Source organism: Anolis sagrei, chromosome 4 (genome assembly GCF_037176765.1).
Source record: "Anolis sagrei isolate rAnoSag1 chromosome 4, rAnoSag1.mat, whole genome shotgun sequence".
Taxonomy (NCBI): Eukaryota; Metazoa; Chordata; class Lepidosauria; order Squamata; family Dactyloidae; genus Anolis; species Anolis sagrei.
In genome coordinates this window covers 206,565,366-206,579,483 of record NC_090024.1, presented here as the reverse complement: position 1 = coordinate 206,579,483, position 14,118 = coordinate 206,565,366, and the positions used below count along the sequence as shown (strand labels likewise).

General features: G+C 41.0%; 1 protein-coding gene across 3 annotated transcripts in view; it reads right to left on the bottom strand.

The window, feature by feature from the left end:
- The window catches only part of LZTR1 (leucine zipper like post translational regulator 1), a 29,123-nt gene extending 22,972 nt beyond the window's left edge, over positions 1-6,151 (bottom strand). For all 3 annotated transcript variants that reach the window (XM_060772433.2, XM_060772435.2, XM_060772434.2), the window contains exons 1-6: positions 5,948-6,151; positions 5,764-5,826; positions 3,949-4,005; positions 2,679-2,758; positions 1,181-1,289; positions 198-281 (exon numbers count right to left, since the gene is read on the bottom strand). In XM_060772433.2, coding sequence (XP_060628416.2) covers positions 198-281; positions 1,181-1,289; positions 2,679-2,758; positions 3,949-4,005; positions 5,764-5,826; positions 5,948-6,114 — 560 coding nt within the window. In that variant the 5' untranslated portion in view covers positions 6,115-6,151. The remainder of the gene's footprint in view (positions 1-197; positions 282-1,180; positions 1,290-2,678; positions 2,759-3,948; positions 4,006-5,763; positions 5,827-5,947) is intronic.
- Positions 6,152-14,118: the final 7,967 nt, after the last annotated feature.

Genomic DNA, 14,118 nt, shown 5'->3' with positions numbered 1-14,118 from the left:
GACCCAATTGTTTGCAGCTTATTGAGCAACTGGATTTTATATGAACCCACATAAAACCAAATTGGTTTAAAGTTGTGAATTATTAGTTTATTAATAGAGGCTTGTTTTAATTGAAGATGCATCATGTATCTCAAATGTAGCTGTAATATCACATGAATTATTATGAGCAAAACCGTTATAAAAAGATCGTTACATACCTTGCATTCCCATCATATCCCGCAAAAATCCATAGTTTATCACTATAGACCGTTGCACCATGAGCTGACCGGGCCACAGGCAATCTGAAACAAAAACAGGTAAAAAGAGATGATCTACTACACAAACCAAATATATGTCTTGTTTCCTAGAGAGCATATAAATACTATATAAATCCTAAGTACTTCTTGGGTGGGTTTGCTTTCATCTTATTTTGCTTTCATTTTGAGAACATGGCATAAGAGTTGCTTACTTGATCAGTGAGAAAAAGGCTGAACCTAAAGTTTATGGAGATCACATTATTAGTATGGGAGCCTAAAACTGCAGGCTATTTCTCAGAGGGAGAAATTCAAAGAGTGTCCTAATGCAAGACCTATTTGCTGATGCAACTGTGATTCACTGTTATTATTAGATGCTAGACCGAAAACAAAAATCAGCTAGATTGTTGTTTTTGAATCTGCACATTCAGATATTTATAGATCTACTATTATTATATCATTAATTTGAAAGATAAATGTTCATTACTGAAGGGTAGGTTAATTATTTCTTAGTTAAGTTTTTATAAAATCAGTTAATGCACAGACAACAGAAAATCTGACTGTAAAACTACTGCTGCCTGAATCCATTTCTGGTTTAAAGATTTACACATATGCATGGGTTGGGCTGTAGATTTTTCGCGCTATATGGTCATGTTCTAGAAGCATTATCTCCTGATGTTTCACCTGCATCTATGGCAAGCATCCTCAGAGATTGTGAGGTCTGTTGGAAACTAGGAAAATTGGATTTCTATATCCACACATATACAAACCCAATTTTCCTAATTTCCAACAGACCTCACAACCCCTGAGGAAACTTGCCATAGATGCAGGCGAAACATCAGGAGAGAATGCTTCTAGAACATGGCCATATAGCCCAAAAAACCTACCACAATCCAGTGATTCCAGCCATGAAAGCCTTCGACAATACATTATGCCTAGGTTCTTACCTTCCTTCAATCTTCCACTCAGTCCACTGACCTGTTGCAAGCTTATATTCAAAAAGATCGTTTTTATTCTTCAAGTTGGAATTGGAATAGATATCTCCAGTATAGCCACCTAGATAACAACATTATTATGGGGAATAATGTAAATTATTTTAAAGTGAAAATATAAGTTTCTAACATAAAGCAATAAAATATAGTTAAACAAGAAAGTCAGCTGAGGTGCAGAACTGAGGTGCAGAGAACAGAAGCCCCAAATACATTGAATTCCAGAATGAAAACACTTCTAGCCAGAAATACAAATTATACCTGTTTTATACACATTTTATTCCATAGATAAATTATATTTATTTTTATTAGATTAAGCACAGCATTTTTATGTACAGTTTGACTCCTGTATCGACAGTGGATATATTCCAGAGCTTTGTATGGATGTATGGAACCAAGATAATAGTGAACCCAATTGAAATTAAGGATCACTGGTCAAGAATATGGCAGAGTTGAACTGGAGGACCTGTCCTAGACAATGCCTAGAGAAGACACTGCTGGTACTGGTCCCACAGATATAGGTGTTGTACTTCACGAGAGCATGGTGCAGGAGAAGAAACAGATATCATGTTTTGAAAGTGAAAACGGTGGGTTCCTTACTGCTTCACTGGGATGGCAGATTGGCACTATAACACTTTAGGAATTGTACAAAGATATAAAGGTTGATCATAGGCTGAATAAAAGGAAGAGTTTGGACTGTAGTATGACTGGCAGCTACTGCTCAAAACTGTTGTTCAGCACTGAGGGATTAAACTGACAAAGGCAATGATGATGAAGCTCAGAATAGCCTCTATAATTGAGACTATTTGTTGATTCCAAAACAACCAAACATACATTTAGCTGGTTAATAATAATAATCAAACTTTATTTTTAACCGACCCTCTCTCCCCAAAGGGACTAAGGGTGGTTAAGGGTTTAATTGAGGTTTTAAAGGAACACTGCTTGTTGTGTACGGCTTTGTGACCATTACAGAATCCAGCTAAACACTCCTCTACAGAGCTAGCTAGGGAGGAAGTAGATTTATGATTTTCACATCATTTATTCCAGCAACTAGAAACCACATCCACCAGGGACAGGAAAATGGATTGCTCCTCCACATTTGTCTTAACTGACTGTAGATGTACCCAGAGCATTCATTTCTATGCACCCAAAGTTTACACTCACATCCAAATTAATTCAATGCCCCCAAATCATGTTGGCTCTTACTATAACACAGCATAATTACTTTCTTCCACTGATGTTTTTTGTTTTTCATTACAAAGCAACCTTAATTCCTTGAGTTGTCCTATTCACTACTAGTAATTATCTGCTTTAGCTATGATGCCACAAGCACTTTGTGACTTCTGTGAAGTACTTTTGTTTTAAATTTTTGCTATGGATTCCTTCCACAAATTCTGCAAAACTTCAACGTTGTATCTTCCTGGACAATTTGCTGATTTTAAATGAGGTAACTTACCGAATACAAACATGCTGCTTCCATAGACTACAGCTGAGTGGTGATATCTAGGTGCTGGTGGGGTTCCTGTGGTAAAAGCCCTGTGTGATCCAACAAGTCGCAGCACAACATACAAAGAACCAAAATAAAGCGCTCTCATGAAAACAGCATTATTTTTATCTCAAAATACATTTAAATATCAATTCAGTGGGTCCTCTGTATCCACTGGGGTTTGGTTCCAAGATCTCTTGTGGATATAAAATTCTATAAATGCTCCAGTTCATATTGGCACAGTAAAATGGTGTCTGTTAGATAAAATGACAAACAACTCAAATGAGTGCCAGAGACAGCCTGTGGATTATGCCTAGCACACAGAAAACCCAAGGTTTGGTTTTAGGATTCTTTCTCCTAAATATTTTTGAGCCATGGGAGGTTGAATCCACAGAAAAAGAAACAATGGATACAGAGAGCCAATGGTACACTGCTGCAGACACTTTGGTTGGGAGACTGTGTCATCAATGCAGGAGGCCAACGAAGCTTCACTATCATAACTATATCTAACAGTGCCACTCTCACAAAACCTGCATGACCGCACCCCAACCAAAGTAGTTTTGAAACACTGGAGACTGGTTGCTGGACAATAACATCTGGAGCATTCTGCCAGATGTGTGAAAAATAAAGAACAGCAGCTGGATTAACCATTGAGAAAAGCAGCTTTCCTGAAACAACTGCCCTTCTCAATCTGTCCTACAAACAAGAGAGTGCAGCAGACATAATTTTCCAGTGCCTTGAAAACGTTTTGTTTGGTGAGTTGCCAGGCTGCAAAGGTAGGTTTTGGGGGTATGCTGGTCATTAATGAGTATAAGCAGCAATCCCCGGCAGTTTCGAGATTATAAATCCAACTAACCTGATACTGAACTACTACAGTAGTAGGCACAAGATATATGGAAATCTACTGGTGGATGTTTTTATTACGAGTGTAGGTCAGTTGGTTTTAGATTTCTAAGCATTTGATTCCTATCGATGTAGTGGCAGCTACACAAGGCTTTTGGGAATGGGTAAGTTGTAAATTAACTAATGAGAAGGATGATTAGGAACAACTTTTTATGCAAAAGAATTACAAGTTAATTCTGGTATTAGAAACAACAATCTAGGCTGAGCATGTGTACATAGCTGAAATGAAAATCATGTGGCTTTCCACAATTTATACTTTGATACTTATATAGAACTCTTCATTTCAGATGAGTAAAAATGTATAAAACATATTAAAATATTAGAAATATGGTTGTACCTGCACCAAGAACAGTCCTTCACATCAAATCTCAACAGGTCATTCAACATAGTTTTTCTTTAGAATAAGAGAGAAAAATAGAAAAAGTTATTTTCGGGTACTATAAAACATTACCTCATATTAATTGCAGCACTTGTACCTATGTATATCTATTAACAATTGTATTGATCATAACAGGCTAAATATTTATGTGTTGATATTATGCCAACAGTATCTATCATCATTTATATTTAATACTAGCCATCCCCTGCCATGCCTTGCTGTCGCCCAGTCTGCTGATCTGGAAAATAAAGTATTGAGAAAGTGTTGGTTTCTAATATATGTAACTGATTGTGGGTAAACAATATTTCTTGTTGTTTCTTTGTCAGTGTGGATGTGAAGATTGTCTGATTTGCCTACTCTGGAACATGCAACATAACATTGTCCTTCTTTGGGGGTCCCTTTCAAATCTTTAATACTGTAAGTGTGTGTGTGTGAATCATATCTATCTATCTATATCTATAGCTGGATAGCTTTATGTCAGGGGGGCCTTGATTATGTTTCCTTGTCCTGGTGAAGGGAGTTGGACTGGATGGCCTTAAGTATTTTCTGTTGGTCATGGGGGGGTCTCTGTGGGAAGCTAGCCCCATTACTGACTGTCTCTTGAGGAGAAATTAAAAGGGTATACTATCTGCAAGGCGACTCTATGAATACCTGACACTGTGGATAGCAGAGAACCAGAAATCGAAAACATTTCCCATCAGCCTGTTCTATGGGCTGTTACAGAGGTGCCATGGGAAGCAACCAACAGGTGGAGCCCCCAGTGGCGCTGTGGGTTAAACTGTTGTACCGGCAGGACTGAAGACCGACAGGTTGCAGGTTCAAATCCGGGGAGAGCGTGGATGAGCTCTCTCTATCAGCTCCAGCTCTCCATGCGTTCCAGCTTTCCTATCCAAACTACCTCTCCTTATGAGCCACATAGGACTTTAAGATCATCTGAGGAGGCCCTGCTCTCGATCCCACCTTCCTCGCATATGAGTTTGGCAGGGATGTGAGACAGAGCCTTCTCAGTAGTGGCCCCTTGGCTATGGAACGCCCTCCCCTGGGATATAAGATTGACTCCCTCCTTTCTAACATTCCGCAAAATGATTAAGACCTGGATCTTTAAGCAAGCTTTTTCTACTGGAGCATAATTAGACGTAAACAAATATATGGAATGACTGACAATTCAACCGGACAACGATTTTAGTAAGGAGATGCCGAGGATCTTGTTTTGACAGATATATTGCTTTTTATATTACATTTTAAAGGCTGAATTGTTTTATTAATGGTTTTAACTGTATTTTGATATTTGTTCTGGCATCAAATTGTGCTGACTAGGAACCACCTTGAGTCACCTCTGGCTGAGAAAGGTGATATACAAATACGGTAAATAAATAAATGCGGGGACATGAGAGAAGCCTCCCACAAGGATGATAAAACATCAAAACATCTGGGTGTCTCCTGGGCAACATCCTTGCAGATGGCCAATTCTCAAACAACAGAAGCGACTTGCAGTTTCTCAAGTCGCTCCTGACATGGAAATAACAAAACAGGCATGGGCAAACTTCGGCCCTTCCTCCTGGTGTTTTGGACTTCAATTCCCACAATTCCTAACAGCCTCAAGCCCCTAAGGGCTTGAGGCTGTTAGGAATTATGGGAGTTAAGTCCAAAACACCAGGAGGAGGGGCCGAAGTTTGCCCATGCCTGATCTACACTGTAGTATTGATGCAGTTTGATCCCCTTTAGCTGCCATGGCTCGATGACAGCTGCAGCTGGACCAGAGGCTGGCCTCACCCGTTATCTCCGCCGAAGACGTAGATGGCATCCCGATAGGCGACCACGGTGTGTTTGCTGCGGCTGAAAGGAGAAGGAGGAGGAGAGAGAGGGCCTTGACTGCTCGCCCGCCTTGTGAGTGAGGCCTTTCCCCTCGGCCAGGCCTCCCTCTCCGCCGCCCTCCTTCCTCCTTCCTCCTCCTTACCGGGCCCCCACAAACTCGTCGCAGGGCGGGAGTCGGCGCCAGCGGTGCACCGTCTCGAAGGGCCCGAAGTTCAGCGTCAGGTACTCAACGCTGTCCGAGCAGCTGTGGTCGAAGTCCACGCTGGGCGCCACTTTGGAGCGGCCGCCCGCCGCCTCAGAATCCTCCATGGCGCTCCCGGCCCGACTACCACTCCCGGCATCCCCCGCGGCCTCCAGCTAATCAGACAACGCGCTTGACTGGACGTCAGACTACACTCCCCAGAAGGCCCTCCGTCAAGCATGACGTCAAATCAGCGCGGCGGCACACTTCCCTGGAAGTTGTTATTGTTTCCCTGGGAACCGCTTGGTACAGGCTGGGTGCCTCTTCTCCGAAATGCTTGGTTTTGAATTACCTTTTATTCCCTCGGATTTTGGAATACCTGAGTACAGAAGAATATATATTTCATGGAGAAGGGACCCAAGTCTAAATCCAGATTTCACTCATGTACATTGTCACACATCGCCTGAAGGTAATTTTGTCCCATATTTATAATGTACTAGCCGCCCCCTGCCACGCGTTGCTGTGGCCCACATGGAGGTTCTGTGTGGGAGGTTTGGTCGAGTTCAGAATGCTCTTTGATTGTAGGTGAACTATAAATCCCAGCAACTACAACTCCCGAATGTCAAGATTCTATTTTCCCCAAACTCCACAAGTGTTCACATTTGGGCATATTGAGTATTCGTGTAGAGTTTGGTCCAGATCCATTATTGTTTGAGTCCACAGTGATCTCTGGATGTAGGTGAACTACAACTCCAAAACCAAAGGACACTGCCCACCAAACCCTTCCAGTATTTTCTGTTGATCATGGGAGAACTGTGTGCCAAGTTTGGTTCAATTCCATCGTTGGTGGGGTTCAGAATGCTCTTTGATTGTAGGTGAACTATAAATCCCAGAAACTACAACTCCCAAATGATAAAATCAATTTTTTTGAGTGAAGGACATACATTGGGTTGTTAGGCGTATTGTGTCCAAATCTGGTGTCAATTTGTCCAGTGGTTTTTGAGTTATGTTAATCCCACAAACGAATATTACATTTATATAATTCAAATTGAAATTGAATCCAGACAAGACAGAGGTACTCCTGGTTAGTCGCAAGGCCGAACAGGGTATAGGGCTACAACCTGTGTTGGACGGGGTCGCACTCCCCCTGAAGACGCAGGTTCGCAGTTTGGGTGTGATCCTGGACTCATCGCTGAGCCTGGAACCCCAGGTTTCGGCGGTGACCAGGGGAGCATTCGCACAGTTAAAACTTGTGCGCCAACTGCGACCGTACCTTGGGAAGTCTGACTTGGCCACGGTAGTCCACGCTCTGGTTACATCCCGCCTTGATTACTGCAACGCTCTCTACGTGGGGTTGCCTTTGAAGACAGTCCGGAAGCTCCAATTAGTCCAACGGGCGGCAGCCATGATACTAACAGGAGCGGGGCACAGGGAGCACACAACTCCTCTGCTGTACCAGCTCCACTGGCTGCCGATCTGCTACCGGGCTCAATTCAAAGTGCTGGCGTTGGCCTTTAAAGCCCTAAACGGTTCTGGCCCAACTTATCTATCCGAACGTATCTCAGCCTATCAGCCCGCCAGGACCCTAAGATCTTCTGGGGAGGCCCTGCTCTCTATCCCGCCGGCTTCACAGGTGCGGCTGGCGGGAACGAGAGACAGGGCCTTTTCTGTGGTGGCCCCTCGGCTTTGGAACACCCTCCCTATAGAGATAAGGTCAGCCCCCTCGCTGATGGCGTTTCGGAAAAAACTGAAGACATGGATGTTTGAACAAGCATTCGGATAATCCGACGAACGAATTTTGACGATTAAGGATTGGTAATTACAGACGACGAATTTGGATTGTGATTCCAGTTACGAGATGCATTTGGATTGTTATTGGTGGCCCAATAATTCTGTATTTTATATGTGTTTTTATGCTTTTAACTTGAATATTGTTGTTTTTAGATGTTGTAAACCGCAATGAGTCGCCGACTTAGGCTGAGATATTAGCGGTATACAAGTGTAATAATAAATAAATAAAATAAATAAATATATATATATATAGAGAGAGAGAGAGAGAGAGAAAGATTTATTTGTTTATTTACTTTGTATTATATCCCGCCCTCTCTCCCTCATTGAGCAACTTAGAGCGGCTAACACAGGCATGGGCAAACTTTTCGAGGTCAACTCCCACAATTTCTAACAGCTGGTGGACAATTTCAACAGAAAGGAAGAAACCATGAAAATGAACCAAATCTGGCTACCAGTATTTTAAAAAAATCAAAACAGTAAATAAAGAGCAACACTCAAAAACAGGGGAATTCCAGACAATAAACAATCAGGGCCAGCTAATCACCTCCCAACAAAGGATTTTCCCCAGACAGGAAGCAGCCAGATTTTGAAGCTGCAAGGCCATTAAATGCTAATCAAGGTGGCCAATTGCAACATTCACATCTGCATCAAACAGACAAGAGTTCTTTCTCCCATCCTGGACATTCCACAGATATACCGAGTGAGGCAACATTACTTCCTTTTTTTCAAAACTTAATGAAACCCATTGTATGAATCAGAATTTATTTTTTTAATAATGTAGGTAATAATGCATACCTAAAGTTTTGTTTTGCATAGTTTTGAAGATCAAATTAGGTAGGTGACGTCCCCCATTCTCCATACACTGAGTAAACCGATTTCTGAAGTTTGGTATGACTCTTGCCAGCATAGCAGTCGTTATGTTGGCAATTTCTTTCTGAATGTTGGTCTTCAAATCTTCTAGGGTCCTTGGACGGTTCACATAAACACAGGATTTCAAAAACCTCATAGAAAAAAATCACAAGGGGCCTAATCTGGAGAGCGGGCTGGCCACTCCAAATCCGCTTGAAAAGTAGGCCTCCATGGCAAAAGCACGCTCCTCACTGTTCCAACGCATGATGGTGACTGAACTGTGCCAGGATAAAACTTTATACTCCCACCTCTCGAACGAGACCACTACATCTTCAACCGACTGAATGACGCACATTTTAAAAAAGGAAGTTAAGCTGCCTCACCCAGTATAAACCTCATTTTCCTAGGTTCCAACAGACCTCACAACCTCTGAGAATGCCTGCTATAGATGTGGGTGAGACGTCAGGAGACGTTTGGAACATGGCCATACAGCCAGGAAACTTATAGCAACCCAGCCAGTAAGCTGTCTGGAATTGTGGGAGTTGAGTCCAAAACACCTGGAGGGAGGGCCGAAGTTTGCCAATTCCTGGGCAAACATATTCAATACCCTTCAACAATCATTTTGTTTGGGAAACAAAGTTTATCAATTGACCCTTAGAAAACAAAAGTCATTTAACTTATGGTGACCCTGAAGCAGAACTTTCCAAGCATGTCATGTTGGTGTCACATTTTTAAAATCATGTATCAGTTCACAACACAGTAATTCAATTTTACTAGCAAACTGGCAATTAACTAGCCCCTTATAATGAAATTTGTTTATTATATGTTTGCACACAACACATAATAATGAAAGGTATGGGCACGCAACACAGGAGATGGCCTTTTCAGTATCTGCTCCCAGGCTGTGGAATTCCCTCCCAAGAAAAACCAGAATGCCTTCTGCAAGCAGGTCAAGAGCTTCCTTTGCCAACAGCTTTTAAGGAAAGGTAATATAAATTTTAAAGGCCATTTAATGTATTTAATGTATTTGCTGTATTTTAAGTGTTTTAAGGTACATGTTTCCCCTGACATTAAGTCCAGTCTTGTCTGACTCTGGGGGTTGGTGCTCATCTCAGTTTCTAAGCTGAAGAGCTGGCATTGTCCATGGAAACCTCCAAGGTCATGTGGCCAGCATGATTACATGGAGCAGCATTATTCTGTTTTACCACACTGTTATTCATTTTTTAACTGTTGTATTTTTCTACACAAAGCATGTGAGTTGGACCAGAAGTGACTGGTCTTTGTGGTCTCCACATGACACATAAAGTCCATTCACCTTAATGCGGCCTTGTCCCGCCTTCCAAAAAGTTGCAGGATGCTTCATGGAAGCTCTATGGGCCAGTGTAAACAGTTGGGGCACTTCCTATTTGAATGTGTCTATGGCTGTTCACATTACCATCCCACTTTCCTCTGGCTGGGGAGTCGCAGGGACAGGAGATGGCAATTGCCTTCCCTTGCCATTATGGCCTTTGCAGTGGCTTCTGGACACAAAAATGATAATTGGTACTCCGCACCTGGAACAATGATGTGATTGGAGAATGGAGGGAGGAAAAGAGGGAGCGGAGTGGTGAACACTGCCATTTTTATGTTCTGTGATTGCTATTAAGACCAGATCAACAAGAGTAAGGTAAGAGTGGCAGTCTGGTGGCATTGAACCAGTTCCAGCACCACTAGGACATGTGGATGCCATTCAGCCACCAGCTTGTGGCTGCACGATGCAGAGACTTGTCAGTTCCTCAACTTGCTGAATGGCTGTTTGTGTGGACTCTGGTACCCCACTTCTGAGCAGCAGCACCATTTGCGGCATGTGTAGATGGCTGCCTATTGTGCCTTGCCAATGTTGAAGAAAGAAACCCTGTGACACAATACTGTAGATGACATTTTATTATAGTTTAATGAGCTAGGTCAAATTTAGTCATACTTACAGTACAGCCACTGTAGTCAATGAAACTGTTATTGATTTCAGTGAGTCTAAACTTACAACTAAGTGTAGACCCCAATAAAATGATTTCAGCAAATTCTTGTGAGAATAGTAGGCGGTCGGAAACATTAATTATTATCATGCTGTATTGCAGGTGACACATCAAGAGTACAAAAAAGTTTCTAGCAAAACTTTGGCATTATTAACAAGATATTCAGGACTTTTTGATTAAAAAATTAGACTAGATAGAGATTAGAGAAGTCTGTGACTTTCCAAAAGTTAACGCAACAAATGGTGAGGGGTATTGCAATTCAACTTTTGTAGAACTTGGAAGGAAATACCTGGCCATTGCTGGAAATTGAAGTCTTAACTGCATTATTTTTAAAACAAACTCTTGCACATCTTGAACACGGCTTGGCTCCAAATTCTTCTAAAATGTTTAGTTAGTATAGAATCTTAGAGTTGGAAGGGACCCCGTGGGACATCCAGTCCAACCCCCTGCCAAAAAGCAGGAAAATCGCATTCAAAGCAGTAGCTCTCAAACTTATAGCAATGGCTTCCCCAGGTATTGTTCTTCATTTGTTCAGTCGTTTCCGACTCTTTGTGACCTCATGGACCAGCCCACACCAGCTGGGAGTGGTGTTGGCCATCACCACTCCCAGCTCCTTCAAGGTCGATCCAGTCACTTCAAGGATCCCATCCATCCATCTTGCCCTTGGTCCGCCCCTCTTCCCTTTTCCTTCCATTTTCCCCAGCATAATTGTCTTCTCTAAGCTTTCCTTTCTTCTCATGATGTGGCCAAAGTAATTCATCTTTGCCTTCCCTCCAATGAGCAGTCAGGCTTTATTTCCTGAAGTATGGACTGGTTGGATCTTCTCGCGGTCCAAGGCACTCTCAGAACTTTCCTCCAGCACCACAGTTCAAAAGCATCTATCTTCCTTCGCTCAGGCTTCCCTATGGTCCAGCTCTCACATCCGTAGGTGATGATGGGGAATATCATTGCTTTAACTATGCAGCTCTTCGTTGCCAGTGTGATGTCTCTACTCTTCACTATTTTATCGAGATTGGACATTGCCCTCCTCCCAAGAAGTAAGCATCTCCCGATTTCCTGGCCGCAGTCTGCATCTGCAGTAATGTTTGCACCTAGAAATACAAAGTTTGTCACTGCCTCCACGTTTTCTCCCTCTATTTCCCAGTTGTCAATAATTCTTGTTGTCATAATCTTGGTTTTTTTGCGCTTTCTTCTTTCACCTTGATTAGAAGGCTCCCCAGCTCCTCCTCACTTTCGGCCATCAAAGCGGTGTCATCACCACTTTGTATTGCATAAACTATAAATTCTGATTTCTGAGGATCTCTTCCATTGTTTTTATTGTATTAGTATTTCTGCAGATTCTATTTCCATGTGTACAATAAATCAGCCATAGATTATACAACATCACGGGAATCAAGGTACACACACAATTGGATGTTAGTTGTGATTGAACTCATGCACAGAATTCCATAAACAGAATTATAGTGGTCTAATTTATAAAGTGACACACCAATGGGATGGCAACCTAAATTAACTAATTGATACATGTTGCTATAGTATCAACATCACAGGGCAACATAATCTAACCACGTCAATCATATGCATTTTTTTTCTGAATGAGGCAGCAGGTTCTGTACAACTGAAACATCCCCATGTGAACAAAATACGCCTTGTATTAGAATAAAGAACACAGTTACTTAACTTGCAGTGTTTATTAAGTTTTATGTTCACAGAAGACACAAACAATATTTATAGATAGTTATTCAGATTCTAGAATTGCATTTAATCTAAATTAATCTGTTTTTCATTAGTATGAACCTCTGACAATTCCCTAAAAAGATCAGTCCATTAAAAATCAAAGTTACTTCTATATTCCTCAATCAAGATTTGGCATAGGGATTAAAGTAACAGGCATTTAAGTAGTAATAAAAATGTGAGGTACTCTTCTGTCTTTTCTGCAGTATGCAAAGTTCATTCGGATATTAATAAGCTATAAAACAGGGCAGGGATAAAAGTTATTTCTACTACCCCTAGATAAACTTTTAACATGCCATCCTGAGCTATAAACTCCTGAGTGTGTACTTTATCTTATGCATTTCAAACACAGGATAAGTTATGGTTTTTACAATTATCTTATGAGAAATACAAATCACATTAGAAATTCTGAAAAAAAGAAGGAAACGGAAGGGGAATCTATTTAAATGGAAAAAAGGTTTAATACTTGGTCTTTATAATGCATTGTATCACAGGCTGTGGTTTTCACTAACCATTTATACAAAAACCTATTAAGGCATCTATTTTAAGAATTCAACCTAAACATTTTTGGCAAGATAATAGAAACGTACTTTATAAGTTGCAATATGTCATTGCTATTTGTGTCCTTTTGAACAACTTAATTGGTGTCAGCATATCACATCATTATTTCTATAAAATATTCCAAGGTCCACACGGACTATAAACTCCATCAAGTATTGTTATCCACTACCCCAAAATGTAGCTATTGGCTAGTTACAGATATAAGAATGCTTCCTTCTCACTAGTTTATGTATATCTAATATTATACATATATAAAGACATTTAAAAGATAGCTACTTTCACAAGAAAATGTGGGATATAATGAACTTGAGAACAATCGTGAGTCTAATCTACAATTTCCTAAGAGCACTAAAATCATGGAGTGCTAGAAACTACATCAGGTTACTTGCAGTACAATGGACAACTCATCAATTTTGGTCCAATGCTGTCTTCTTGGCTTTTTTTGTCCATGAAAAAATATGCAGAAAGGAAGACATAACTGTTTTGCAGTCCTCTATGAAATGAATAATCATGGCACTTTGGGGAGCGCGTAAGTTACTCTAGGTTTCATGCAATAAGCATTTAGTTGATGTTGCACAATGGTAGCAGGCCTTAAAATAACAATTGTATGAACTCAGTGGTAGGGAAACAAGGCTGGTGTACTTTATCACACAGAAAATAATAAACACTGCTGACTTGCATTTCGATAGAGTTGAAAATTACTTAAAGGATATCCCCTTAAATAATTTCCCCAATTCTCAGCAACAAAGACAGAACATAGTTCCATTGAGACTGGCAAATGCACATTAATCTGTGTAATCCAAGAGGCAATCTCAATACTTAAACATTCAGGAATATTAATCCCTAATGTTTCAACACAAGTATAAAACCAATCTTTGCAAATTATTAAGAAGAAAATATGGAAAATCACAACTGCAGCTGAGAGAAATGCACTCTGCATATAGTACATACAAAGAGCTTGAAAGTATGTAACCTAAGTATGTCTCTTCCAACTGAATAGGTGAGGGGCAAGAGAAATACATAGTGGCTCTTCATCATCTGGGCGTCCCCTGGGCAATGTCCTTGCAGACAGCCAATTCTCTCACACCAGAAGCAACTTGCAGTTTCCCCAAGTCGCTCCTGACACGACAAAAAAAAAGAAAAGAAAGAAAAGCAAGTCTCCTTCATTTCAGTTTTTCTAGGCCC